Here is a 14,654-nt window from a genome sequence, read left to right as displayed (position 1 = left end):
TATATCATTTTTTTATGTTTTGGCGCTTTTATACGATAAAAACTATTTTATAGAAAAGATTATTATTTTTGCATCGCTTTATTCTGAGGACTATAACTTTTTTTTTTTGTGCTGATGATGCTGTATGGCGGCTTGCTTTTTGCAGGACAAGATGACGTTTTCAGCTGTACCATGGTTATTTATATCTGTCTTTTTGATCACGTGTTATTCCACTTTTTTTTTGGCGGTATGATAATAAAGCGTTGTTTGTTTGCCTTTTTTTTTTTTTACGGTGTTCACTGAAGGGGTTAACTAGTGGGACAATTTTATAGGTCGGGTCGTTACGGACGCGGCGATACTAAATATGTGTACTTTTATTGTTTGTTTTTTTATTTAGATAAAGAAATGTATGTATAGGAACAATATATATATGTATTTTATTTATTTTTTTAGGAATTTTTTTTACACATGTGAATATTTTTTTTTTTACACTATAACATAGCCCCAGGGGGGGCATCATGTTATAGTGTAAGATCGCTGATCTGACACTTTGCTGTGCAGTGTGTCAGATCAGCGATCTGACGTGCACTCCTGGAGGCTTCCCGGTGCCTGCTCTGAGCAGGCGCAGTGAAGCCACCTCCCTGCAGGACCCGGATGCCGCGGCCATCTTGGATCCGGGCCTGCTGCAGGGAGGAAGGAGGTAGGAGACCCTCGGAGCAACGCGATCACATCGCGTTGCTCCGGGGGTCTCAGGGTAGCCCGCAGGGAGCCCCCTCCCTGCGCGATGCTTCCCTATACCGCCGGAACACTGCGATCATGTTTGATCGCAGAGTGCCGGGGGTTAATGTGTCGGGGGCGGTCCGTGACCGCTCCTGGCACATAGTGCCGGATGTCGGCTGCGATAGTCAGCTGACACCCAGCCGCGATCCGCCGCGCTCCCCCTGTGAGCGCGGCCGATTGCATATGACGTACTATCCCGTCGGTGTTCATATGGGCCCACCCCACCTCGACGGGATGATACATCACATGCCAGAAAGGGGTTAATGAGAAAAGTCAGATGCTGTACAAATATTATGTATTATGTAAACATACTACCCAAGCCCATTTTCCTCATATGGGGAGCGGGCAACACTTAATAGAAAACCATTCTGATCATTCGGTTAATATCGCATAAAGTGATTACAGCTATAAAATATTTTTTTTTTAATTATTTCAATTAAAATTAATTATGAATTTTAATTGAAATGAAATTTATTTAAAAATGATTTTATATTTGTAATCACTTCTTGATCGTTATGCAGTGTATTAACCGAATGATCATCATGGTTTGCTGTACAAATAGTTCTACCTTTTTTTTTTTTTTTAATGCTATTTTATATATTTTTTTTCAGGTGCTGTTGTGTTGCAGATTTCCTGTTTTTCTGAAGCGGAGCGAATATTTATGCTAGCAAAAGACACTACTGTTAACAACAAGCAGCTAACGGCTACTATAATCCCACATATCATGGTACGAGTCTCTACGTTAGATAAGGACAATGCTCGTTTCTTTCGGACTTCTGGTACTTATTTCCAAAGATAGCAAAATTACAGTTAGCTTTTGCAAACCTTAGTAAGCTTAGCTTGTCATCTTAATGGCTACTATTTAATCAAATCACTTTTATGGGGAAGCGTTAAACCAGGCTAAGGTACTGTAGCTCTAGTCCCAAAAGTGGCCACTTTCACTGAAGCATAAAGGTGTTCCCCAGTAGCTTCCAATATCAATGGGACTATAAGGTAAGTTCCTAATCTTGCATAGCTGTCAGACAAATGCTCTTTCGGGCGAAAAAAAAAAGCAATCTCGCCATTCTCCGGCGTACACGTGAACGCACGGATTAGCAGAGCATTCCCGGTATTTCGATCTTATAATGTGTTGCTGGGCTGTATCTCTGTAAATAGGCTGTTCTGAAAAATGTTTCCTGTGAAGAGGAGCATGTAAACCAATGTCTTGGTAAGGCGTTCTGTGCAGAGTAAAATTAAGGACGTCCCTTTAGAAAATGGTAAAGCAAAAAGCAAGGGAAAATTGGGAACATACTAACCCATCTATTAACCGATAAGGAAACATTACTATCACTTGTTTTTGCTGGAGTAGAAGGTAAAGTTTCTTTACCGAGCATGAATGCTAACATAAAGACTGTAACAGTGATGCCTTCAGGCCTTGTACCTGCCTTTTACTTTCTGTCCTTCCGTTTGAATTAATAATATACATGTATATATTTCAGATAAGATTTCTTGTCATTTACAAAAGGCTTCTGAATTAGGTTTCACATGACTATTTTCACTTTATGTATGTCGTTTTTTTTCTACTCTACTTCCTTGGTGTTGTAGATTTGATCTTGATAGATGTTATCTGACTTTAGTAACACAGAGGGTAAGCAGCAGTGTTGTTCAAGTTATTGAATTATTGCAGATTTCTTAGCAGCTAAGTTTTATTGAAACTTTTCTCTCTTTGCCCTTCATGCCTGCTCAAAACTAATTAATATCCAAGAGTTCCATAATCCAGCATTTGTTACAGGCTTTCACCTACTTTTGACATTCATACTTCTTTATATTCAGAGCATATACTGAATGGGGCTGACACAGCTTGATCATCAGGTAGTGAACACCAATAACAGCATCATAGTTGAAAAAAATCACGATTTTCAAACGTTATGTTCACACCATATTTTTGTCAACCATCCGTGGCGCTATTGGGGCTTCCACTAGAAAAATTAGATTAAGACGTATGAATCTACCAACAGGGCCATGGACTTCAACAAAGCAGACTGAGACGAATTATGCTTTTAACTTATTTTTCAGAAGTGGCTTTTGAAGTCACGCACAAAAGCACAGTTGACCATGCTTTTGTACCGACTTCAACGGCTGACATTGATGAAAATTAGGTTAGACAGAGCAAAAAATGACTCCTCTTGCTGTATTAATGGAAATGGCCACATTGGCAGATAGATCTGTATACCGTTTTCCAGGCTTCAGACTGAAGCTACTGTCATGTGGCAAAAACATCCCGGCTTAACGCTTTTAATCTAGTCCATACGTTTGTGATGCCTGTTATTCCTCCCCATTCTATCCTAAACATGGCACTTGCCCTATTGAGCATTATATTTTATCATTGGAGAGAGGGAGATGAGCTAGACCACTCAGCAGCATATTATCTCCTGCAGGAACAGTTGATTGAGCAGGGTGAAATCCAACATGCCTGATCCTGATTTTTCCCCTGACTACTGCTACCAGAGAATAGTTGAGAGACCACATACACATTAGATAGTCAGTTAATCCTATTGAAAATATCTAGTTGCATCAAATGTTGTCTGATGTGTATTGTCCGCTTAAAGAACCACTCTAGAACAGGGATGTCAAACTCAAATACACAGAGGGCCAAAGTTAAAAACATGGACAAAGTCCCAGGTCAACCTTGTTATTTATTTAAAAAATATTTGAGAGTGAAGAAGATTTTTCCTTATCAAATATAACAGTGTATCTTTTGCTATGGAAAAAACTTAAAGGAGATGTCCTATGAACAAAGTACATTGTCATTAATAGATCTTAGAACAAAATACATAATCACAAATGGGGCATACTGTAATAATAATGTTGGAATAATATGTTATCTTGAGCAGCAAAAAGCATATGGCTGAATGGCCTAAGGGTACCGTCACACTATACGATTTACCTACAATCACGACCAGCGATATGACCTGGCCGTGATCGTAGGTAAATCGTAGTGTGGTCGCTGGGGAGCTGTCACACAGACAGCTCTCCAGCAACCAACGATGCTGAGGTCCCCGGGTAACCAGGGTAAACATCGGGTAACTAAGCGCAGGACCGCGCTTAGTTACCCGATGTTTACCCTGGTTACAAGTGTAAAACTAAAAAAAAACAAACAGCACATACTTACATCTGGTGTCCGTCACGTCCCTTGCAGTCTCTGCTTCCCGCACTGTGACTGCCGGCCGTAAAGTGAAAGTGAAAGCACAGCCGCGGTGCTCTGCTTTCACTTTACGGCCGGCAGTCACAGTGCTGGAAGCAGACGGCAAGGGACCTGACGGACACCAGAATGTAAGTATGTGCTGTTTGTTTTTTTTTAGTTTAACGCTTGTAACCAGGGTAAACATCGGGTAACTAAGCGCGGTCCTGCGCTTAGTTACCCGATGTTTACCCTGGTTACAAGCGAACGCATCGCTGGATCGCATCGCTAGATCGGTGTCACACACACCGATCTAGCGATGACAGCGGGAGATCCAGCGATGAAAGAAAGTTCTAAACGATCTGCTACGACGTACGATTCTCAGCAGGATCCCTGATCGCTGCTGCATGTCAGACACAGCGATATCGTAACGATATCGCTGGAACGTCACGAATCGTACCGTCGTAGCGATCGAAATGTTATACCTTAGTTCAATATGTGATAACAAAGGGTAAAAAACTTTAATAAATAAAACAGGTAGTAAAGTATAATGCCAACAAAAGTGACCACAAACACAGTATATCATCCCCACAGTGAATTCCTCCAAAGAATCCACCACAAGCATGGTATGTTCCTCTCCTCAACCCTCCAAAGAATGATGGCCCAAGCACAGTACAATGCTTCAAATGTGATCCCTACATAGCACACCGCACAGTATATTGGGCCCCACGTTGTCCTTCATGCAATATAATGAGCCCCGCATAGTCCTCTTTGCACTAGAATGAGCCCCACATAGTCTTCAGTGCACTATAATGAGCCCCACATAGTCCTACATGCACTATAATGAGCCCCAAATATTCTTCCGTGCACTATAATGGGCCCCACATAGTCCTCCATGCAATAGAATGAGCCCCACATAGTCCTCCATTCACTATAATGAACCTCATAATCTTCCGTTCACTATGAGCCCCACATAGTCCTCCGTGCAATATAATTGGCCCTACGTAGTCCTCCATGCAATATAATGGGCCCCATATAGTTCTCCATGCAATATAATGGGCTCCACATAATCTTTCATACTGTACAGTGACCCCATATAGTCCTCCGTACAGGATAATAGTCCCCACATTAAAAAAATAATAATTGGCCACCTATCCTCGTTCCCCCACTACTCAGGTCCATCGGGTGTGAAATAGTGATGTCACTACACCCACTGTGCTGAGATGTCAGATACAGAGGAAGAATGATGGAAGGGGGGGATGACTCCCGGCCAAATATAATCACACTGTGGGCCAGACTTTGACATGTGAGCTTTAGAACATATGGTGCAATTATGTCAGAGATGAAAGCTTACATTCACTATTACATAATCCTGCAGCAATATCTGTTGATTCATTTTGGAATAACTTTTTTATAGAGGATGCTCTGACTACCCAGTATGCATGGTAGTATGATGAAGCCAATTTAGCAAAGCAGCCAATGATGGACAGGTACCTGTGCATTAGGAAATCCTACTCGCCTGGTAAGATTGAACAGTGTATGGTCCAACCATGCAGTTACGAGTAGCTTTTGCCCTGTAGTTTAGGTTTAGTAGCGTGGTAGTCAATTAAGACCGTTTTATCTTGTGTCACATATGCACTTTTCACATCTTTCCTTTAATGGTTTAATGCCTTGTACAACAGGACTAAGTGCCAGGTAAGTTTTTCTGGTGGGCGACCTTCACTAGTAAATATATTCCTTATTAGCTTATATATAATATGTCCAACAAAGTGTTAATCTGCACAGAGGGGAAGCCCACTCAGTGCACAGGTAATTGCATGAACTGATGCTGCAAGCATGTATACAGCAGTAAGTACTCCGTGAGCCGGGGTGCCACTCCAAAGAAAATAGCCACAATGAATACAAAAATTGAAAGGAACGGATGGCACTCACCGGTGAAAAAACCTCTTTATTCCAATACTTTAAAACATTGGCGTCAGGAGGATGGGAGCAGGAGTGGAATGGACGACAGCCGTTTCGCGCTGCAGTGGCGCTTCTACTGGTCACACAGGTAAGTGAGACTGACATCACCTCTTAACAGAGGGAGACAGCTAAACCCCACCCCTGGTGCTTGAACACATGTGCAGCAGGCAGCAGCTATACATAACAATTAAAATGCATTTGGAAAACAAATGAAAACAATACAAATACACAATAAAACCGGCTTATTACAGGAAAATGGACATATCCAATCTCTCATTCAAACCGGCGGATTCTTGCGCTCGAGTGTGCTTAATCCATATGGCCTCTCTTTTTAGTAGAAACTTGTGCAGATCTCCTCCTTGCACTGGCAGAGACACCATTTCAAGGCCAGCAAAAGAAAGCACCTCTGGGTTTCCTCCATGGAATTCCATAACATGTTTGATCAAACGTGGAACCCCCTTGCCTGAACCGATCGAGTTGTAATGCTCTCTGAACATCACATAGAGGGGGCGAATGGTCTTACCAATATAGAAGAACTTACAGCAACATAAAACCACATAAACCACATGGGTCGTTTTGCACGTGATGAAATCGTTGACAGTATGAGACACACCTCCAAAGCAAAGTGCTTGACTTACATCATGGCAATTACAAAAAGGACAATGTCCACACTTCCAATTACCATGAGGAACACTTTTGCTTAACCAATTACCTTGTTGCTTCACCATCCGTTTTTTCACTGTTATGTCACCCAGAGTGGTACTGCGTGTATTAGAAATAATGGGACCCCTTGCTGCCACCTCCGCAATATCTTTATCACGTTCTAGAATATGCCAATTCCTGCAAATATCAGACCGTATAATACCATCCATAGGGACGAATTTAAAACAAAAAACAAATCTTTTATCACGTTTGTGGGCAGAACCACGATTATTGTCTCTTGTCTGATTAACCCTATTGTTTGCCTCATTCAAAAGTTCATTGGGATAACCCCTACAGCGGAACCTGTCACACAACTCATCTGCCTGCTCGAGTGCAGCTCTCCTGAGTATTATTAATCCTCTTCAATCATTTTTAATCAGATAAATTTTTATTAAGGAAAACAATTATAACATATGACATCAAGCTGTCATTCGCATATAATCATATTTTATGAACAAAACTCCCCCCCTTTCCCCCTCCCCTTTCCCCACCCCTCCCCTCGAGACCCCCTTAGTGCCTTCCTCATTTCCCATCCAATATTCCTTCCCCAAGCCAAATACAATTGTATAGTGTGAACATCATCTATAACATAATGCGTCCTCCCCACAAATATAATTCCATTCTATCCATGGCTGCCATATCTTTTGAAATACATCGAGTTTATTTCTCTTAGTATATATACTTTTTTCCAATAATATTATATGATCCGCCTGCGTAAGAAAGTCTCATCCAGTCGGAGGCTCCTCTCTAATCCAGAACCGAGCTATCAATTTCCTTGCTATGAATAACAATTTAGCAATCACCAGTTTAACCATAGAAATCCTCTTCAATCTTAATAATTGGCTATAAGGGAGGGAGCGTTTTACATGGGCCGGATGGAAACTGTCAAAATGTAGGACAGAGTTCGTAGCAGACGGTTTTCGAAACACTCTGGTACAGATCGCACCATCCACAGCGTTAATTTGTACGTCTAAAAAATCCAAATCAAGGCCTCCATATCTCGATGTGAACGACATATTCATTTGATTAGACTCATTGAGATACTGGACAAAATCATCAAATAATTCACGAGGTCCGTCCAATATCATGAAAATGTCATCCACATAGCGAACATAAAGTCTGATGTGCCTCAAAAAATCATTTCCAATAATGTACACATAATCCTCCTCCAACAAAGCAAGAAAAAGGTTCGCAAAAGTGCACGCTACCGGAGTTCCCATCGCGGTCCCAGTGCATTGCAAGAACCAGGAATCTAGAAATTTGAACGCATTGTGTTTTAATATGAAATCCATGCCCCCATATACAAAGTTGACAAAACCATCACTTCTTTTTAATGACCCCAAAATTTTCCTCAAAGCTGCTACACCCAATCCTGGGGGATCCTTGTGTACAGGCTTTCCACGTCAATAGAGACCAAGGAAAAGCCTGCCTGCCAAATAATACCCCTAAGGACCCCTTAAAACTCATCAGTATCCTTAATATAAGAGGGAATGTCATGGAGCAACGGGCGCAACAACCAATCCATGTACTGTGATAATGGCTCTGTAAGAAGGGATCCAATCCCTGACACAATGGGGCGTCCTGGCGGGGTAGTGAGGGATTTATGAACTTTTGGAATATAATACCAGTGAGGGCGGCGTGGGAACTCTGGTAGCAGCTTCTCAGCCTTTTTTCTGGACAAAACACCCAATTCTACATTTTTACGCAAAAAGGTTCGTAATTCATTCTTGTACCTAGTTGTAGGATCTTGTCTCAATCTTAAATAGGTAGACGTATCAGACAACTGTCTCATGGCCTCCGCCAAATACCGCTCTTTTGGTAATAAAACTACATTGCTGCCCTTATCTGCATTCCTCACAACCACATCAGACCATTCTCTGATTTCAAAAAGGACCCGTTTCTCTAAAGTTGTGAGGTTAGGTGGGGCAATCGGATATATAATAGATTCCACATCCTTTAGTACCTGGGTCTCAAATAAATCGATTACATTCTCAGGGGAAACTTGGGGCATAAACGTTGATGGCACACCCCCTGTAAATGGTTTGAAAGACTCATCATCTATGGGGTGAACATCCTTCGGGGCAGTTAAATCACACAAAATCTGGGCATCTGCCCTTATATCAGCCAGTGAGTCAGTGCCAGCGAGGAACCCCAGAGGGCCCACCTGCCACGGGCTCTCCCCTTCTAATACTGTCACCTCCGTGACACTTGATGCAAGCAACTTGTGCAGATGAATTTTATGAATGGCCTTAAAAAGATCTATTTTAAAGTCCACAAAATTAAAAGCCTCCGGAATACAAAAGCCCAGTCCTTTTGAGAGAACAGATAAGTGTGAACTGTTCAAATTATGGTCAGTTAAATTCAACACCATGTTATTGGAAGGATCCATTAATGTCTCTGTCTCCATGACACGTTTCCTTTTCCATTGGCATCCTGCGTTTTCTCCCCTTACCCCCTCTGCGTGTTCTCCGCCTAAAGGGGGCACCGGGGCAGAGTCCCATTAGATTTGCAAGGGCTCAATCTGATGGGCCTGGTGAAATAGAGGATTCTTCTTGTGCACTGGAGTCAGACTCTGTTGTCAGATATTCATTTTTCTATTTCTTAGTTCCATGTTTTCTGTTGTTCCTCTTATAGTGAAAAAACTTTTGTGGCTTCCCACTCTCATATTCATTCCTGTTTTTATTCCATGTGAATACCCGATCAGAATCATAATCCCCTTTATCTCGAAAAAATGTATCCCTTTTTACTTGTTTCACATTCACCTGAATGGTAGTTAATTTAATGTCCATTTTTTTAGTCAGGGATAACCATTGTGGGTCTGATAATCTGGACTTAACCTCGTCCTTGGTCTTTTTAATGTCCAGCTCCAATTGTGTATAACTCTTCATACTGAACTCATAGACCAATTTCAACAATTTTTCTGAACACTCCAATAATATTTTTTGACACTCAGCCAAAAATTGGGGATCATCTCTGAAATGCGATGCCTCTTTAAAAATTCTTAGACCACGAGTAACTCTGCCAGCTTCCAAATATGATTTGAGAGAGTTGTTAGTCCAAAACAATCTAACCTCTTTTTCTGTCAGATTGAACAATTTACTTTCCAAAGCCTTTGTGCTGAGTGATTGCAACACATCGTGTTGTTCGCACTCCTTAAAATACGCTGCCACATCCTCCCTGCCTGCTCGTAAGCCATTTATATCTTGAGCAACTTCTGACTCCATCAGCCAGGATATTTAATCCGCACTGTGCTACAAAATGCAAAGCTTCAGGCACACCACATGCGTGCTGGATATGTAAAACAGTCCAAAATAGCTCCAACAAAGTGTTAATCCGCACAGAGGGGACGCCCACTCCGTGCACAGGTAATTGCACGAACTGATGCTGCAAGCATTTATACAGCAGTAAGTGCTCAAGTGATCAAACATGTTAGGGAATTCCATGGAGGAAACCCAGAGGTGCTTTCTTTTGCTGGCCTTGAAAAGGTGTCTCTTCCAGTGCAAGGAGGAGATCTGCACAAGCTTCTACTAAAATGAGCCGGTTTTATTGTGTTTTTGTATTGTTTTCATTTGTTTTCCAAATGCATTTTAATTGTTATGTATAGCTGCTGCACATGTGTTCAAGAACCAGGGGGGGGGGGGTGTCATCCATTCGACTCCTGCTCCCATCCTCCCGATGCATAAATGTTGCAATGTTTTAAGGTATTGAAATAAAGAAGTTTTTTTAACCGGTGAGCGCCATCAGTTCTTTCAATTTTTATATATAATATGTTTTAGTTTTTAATTTAACTGGGGTTTTTTTGTTTATTTTTTAGCATGAAAAATTACCTCCGACTTCCTGCCCTCTTCTAGTATTTGTCAACCCTAAGAGCGGAGGCCTGAAGGGCCGAGATCTGCTCTGCAGTTTTCGCAAACTGTTGAATCCACATCAAGTTTTTGAACTGACAAATGGAGGTCCTCTCCCCGGGTATGTTGTGTATTTTATAATGAAGGGGTTAACTAGTGACTTTGGCGGCATGTTGCTAAGAAATTAATGTTTGTTTGTTTTTTACAAATAGTAGGATAGAACACAGTCTGCATGGAATATAGGTTTGGGTTCAACATAAATGTTATTTCCTTTTCACAAATAATGTCCGCACCTTGTGATGCCTTGTAAGTCAGAGCGTTTTCCCCATTGTAAATGTATGTATAGTATAGGAGGAAGAATCGGTCAAGTTCTCTCATTTTCTAATAATATTAGATGTGTAAGTCTTTATTGATAGGTGTCATCAAATAGAAATGCTCACACTAATGCCCAAAGACTTTGCTGCAACTTCTCTTTAGACTTTTTCCTTAGTTGCAAGATGTTTCAGCAGGTCCTGGCACTACTTACTCATAATATCATTTGTATCAAGAACTTGTGGTTTCTGTTTTCTCAAAAGCCGATGAAAGCTTCCCACTTGAATAATGGAAAGAACATAATGCAGGTATCGTAGATGACAGATACAAGAATGTGTGTGTGTTGTGTTCCTGTAACTCCGGGAACAGGCAAGCGGTTAGTCTTGGGCAGGACTCAAAATTTCCACTTGTCTGAAATAACAAAGTGCTTGAAGAAAAGTTACACACATACACACACATTCATTTGTATTTAATCAGTTCCTTTTTAGTAAGTCATTTATAAGCGCCTAAAGCAATCGAAAATGTATAATGCAGTATGATGCCTATGTACATTTCCAAAAATGGCAAAAAAAAAAATATGATAAATATTTATATTAAAACCTCCCCATCCACCACCTTATAGAGACCTTCTAATACTGCTGCATAATCATTACTAAGGGGCCTTCTGTCTTCAGCTTCAAAGCCAGTTTATCCCATAGCCCAACATGTAATCATTTTCAGAGGCCCCCAGGAGATCGTCCATAATCTCCAGTATAAAGCATCTTCCGCTGTCACCCAGTCCGCATTCATATACCAGTCACCACGGTTGTCCACCACATTGTGATCGGGAACAACATTTTTACTTAGTACCTTATATTGATTATACAGCTCTGGCAAAAATTAAGAGACCACTACAAAATGTTCAGTTTGTCTGATTTTCCTCTTTATAGGTACCGTATATTTTTTTGAGTAAAATGTAAGTTGCTCTTTTACTCTTTTATTCTGTAAACTACTGACAACATGTCTTCGAAGTTCTAAGCAATACATTTTGTATTCATTTTTTTGTGGAATAACGATGATTTTTATTCACAGCTTTCATGCGTCTTGGCATGCTTTCCACCAGTCTTTCACACTACTTTTGCGTGACCTTATGCCACTCCTGATACAAAACTTTAAGCAGATCTTTGTTTTTACTGCTTGTGACTATCCATCTTCCTCTTGATTACATTCCAGAGGTCTTCAATGGGGTTCAGGTCTGGAGATTGTGCTGCCCATGACAGGGATTTGATGTGGTGGTCCTTCATCCACACTTTGATTGACCTAGCTATGAGGCATAGCGCATTGTCCTGCTGGAAAAATCAGTCCTTGGGGTTGGGGAACATTGCCTGAGCAGAAGGAATCAACTGTTTTTCCAGGATAACCTTGTATGCGACTTGATTCAAACATCCTTTGCAAAGAATAATCTACCCAATTCCAGCCTTGCTGAAGCTTTCACAGATCATCATCGATCCTCCACCAAATTTCACAGTGGGTGCAAAACACTGTGGATTGTTTTTGCCTTTCCAGGTCTCCGTATAACCATTAGACGACCAGGGGTTGGGCAAAGCTGAAAATTAGACTCATCAGAGATGATTACCATACTCCAGTCCGCTATGGTCCAATCCTTATGGTCTTTGGCAAACTTCAGACCGGCTCTCCTTTGCTTCTCATTGATGAAAAGCTTTTTTCTAGCTTTACAGGACTGTAGTCCTGCCTATAGGAGCCTGTTCACCCCAGCTGCCATTTGCCATTCCTTTTGTAGGTCACTTGATGCCATCTTGCGGTTGCTGAGTGACATTCGAATAAGATGACGGTCATCCCGTTCAGTGGAGAGTCGTTTTCGCCCTCTGTCGGTCTGTAGCTTTGTTGTCCCCAGTGTCTGCTGCTTGACCATGTTGTAATGGACTGCCGTCTTAGAAATTTTAAGGATGGAGGCAACATGACGCTTACTGTGTCCCTCTTCTAGTAAAGCCAGAATTGAGCCCTTCTTTTCCTCACTCAAGACTTTTCTTTTCAACTCCTTTTCCATGGTCGTTATTTTTTTCATTCCTTTACTTTTGGGATATTACTAGCACTTGTTTTGCCATCCACCTACTGTAAGAGGATTGTGAACACCACAGCATTGTTTTTTATACTTTCCTTTGTTAAATAAGATTTGGTTCAGGTGATCACCTAATCAGAAGCACATGAAGTAGAAAGAGGTGTACTCTGGTTGGCATTCACCTGACACTGGAATGAAATGTCTGTCAGACATGTAGAGAAGCTGATTTTTATAAAACTGCAGTGGTCTCTTCATTTTTGCCAGAGCTGTATATGCATGGATCCTTATAAACAAGACCTTTATCATTAATAGCAGAGCTGCTAGAAAGTAGTAAAGAGACATTCTAGTGTAATATATATAAATTGTCTGAAGCTTTCACTTGCTTGCTAATATGTAGAAGTAAACCTTCTGTAAGCCTGCGGGCACAGCCCTCACTCGTCCTGGTATCTGATGTATGTGTTGTTCTGTAATGTCTTTGTCTGTACAAGTCTCCTCTGTTATGTAAAGTGCTGCGGAATATGTTGGCGCTATAGAAATAAAACTTATTATTATTCAACCATTGGGTGACATTGGCCTCTGGGTTTAGAAAATATTTTTTCTTAAATTCCCTATTAGGATCTCCATCAGTTAGGGTCTCTCTCAGGGGGGCCTTAGGAATCTGTGCATTGCAGCATTTCTCATTAATTTAACATTGAGGCATGCAATGCCTGTGGTGTGGCGGAGGTCCAGAGAAATGGAGCACTTGCTGTCGGGCTCTCTGGCAGTTTGCAGCTGATCACAATGACAATTTGTGATCCGTTTATTCACAGGGAATCTTTTTAGCAAACATGAATTGTAGTAAGTGGGCATTGCCTTACTGCCTGTCCAGGAGTGCCCTTGCTATTTTTTGTGTTCCAGCTTTATATGAATTATCACTTCTGCCACTTTTTAACTACCAGTACTTTCTTTTATTGTGTTCATGTGGAACATCAGGAATATGACCAGTGAGATTTATGCATTCTTCCATATACGCATCATGTATTTTAGTCTTAGTGAGTTCAAGTCGTATACAAGATATATAAAAATGTTTCTGTACATAGCCATAATAAGAAACAATAGAATGCACAATAAAGCATACAGTATGTTACTTTTTTATGCCATGACTAAATTGCTCTATTGTTTAGAAGGTTTAGCTTGTGCCTATGACATTTACTGTCCGCACAAGTTACTTTGTAGTGTTAGCACTCCATATAAACAGTACAGTGCTGCCACCTATTGTTTCTCTGATAAAGCGTTATGGCTCATGCTTTTCTAAAATGAGTAGCAGTGTTAAAGATTGCGTAACTTGATTTTCCTGGACTATTTCCTGGTGTTAAGGCAATTTATGAATACCAGATACTATCATTTTGATAGCACCTAGGCTGTTTCTTCAGAAAGGCAAACTGAAACTGATGCATAGATTCGATAAATCACAAAGAATTTTAAGAATCGTTTTCAGAAACCGTGATAGCGTCCATAGTATGCGGAATGGTATTTCATGTCTACATACAGATATTAGGGCTATAACCTCAACACACAAGATCAATATAAAATGAAATCAGTAAATATAATATAAACTAAATATCTTTTAAAAAATACAATAACTATATGTATAAATATCTACATATAAAATAAAATCAATTGTGTGACAGAAACAAAAAGTAATACCACTCAGTGAAAAGAAAAAAAATAAAATCAAAGTACGGATAAGAAAGGAGGAATACCAGACAAATAGTCAGTATACTAGAAAATATTTTATTAATTCACATTTTTATATATGGCAATAAGACAAATCACAATAAAAAGATTAAAATGACAGTGTGCATACAACAGGGTA

The 14,654-nt window shown here is 40.6% G+C and overlaps 1 protein-coding gene across 1 annotated transcript in view; it reads left to right on the top strand.

Annotated features, from left to right (window-relative positions):
* The window catches only part of DGKQ (diacylglycerol kinase theta), a 206,022-nt gene that overhangs the window by 165,036 nt on the left and 26,332 nt on the right, over nt 1–14,654 (top strand). The window contains exons 15-16 of the mRNA XM_069767667.1: nt 1,371–1,486; nt 10,398–10,549. Coding sequence (XP_069623768.1) covers nt 1,371–1,486; nt 10,398–10,549 — 268 coding nt within the window. The remainder of the gene's footprint in view (nt 1–1,370; nt 1,487–10,397; nt 10,550–14,654) is intronic.

This window comes from Ranitomeya imitator, chromosome 1 (genome assembly GCF_032444005.1).
Source record: "Ranitomeya imitator isolate aRanImi1 chromosome 1, aRanImi1.pri, whole genome shotgun sequence".
Classification (NCBI taxonomy): Eukaryota; Metazoa; Chordata; class Amphibia; order Anura; family Dendrobatidae; genus Ranitomeya; species Ranitomeya imitator.
Note: the sequence above shows the minus strand (reverse complement) of the source record. Positions and strands in the feature narration are given on the sequence as shown.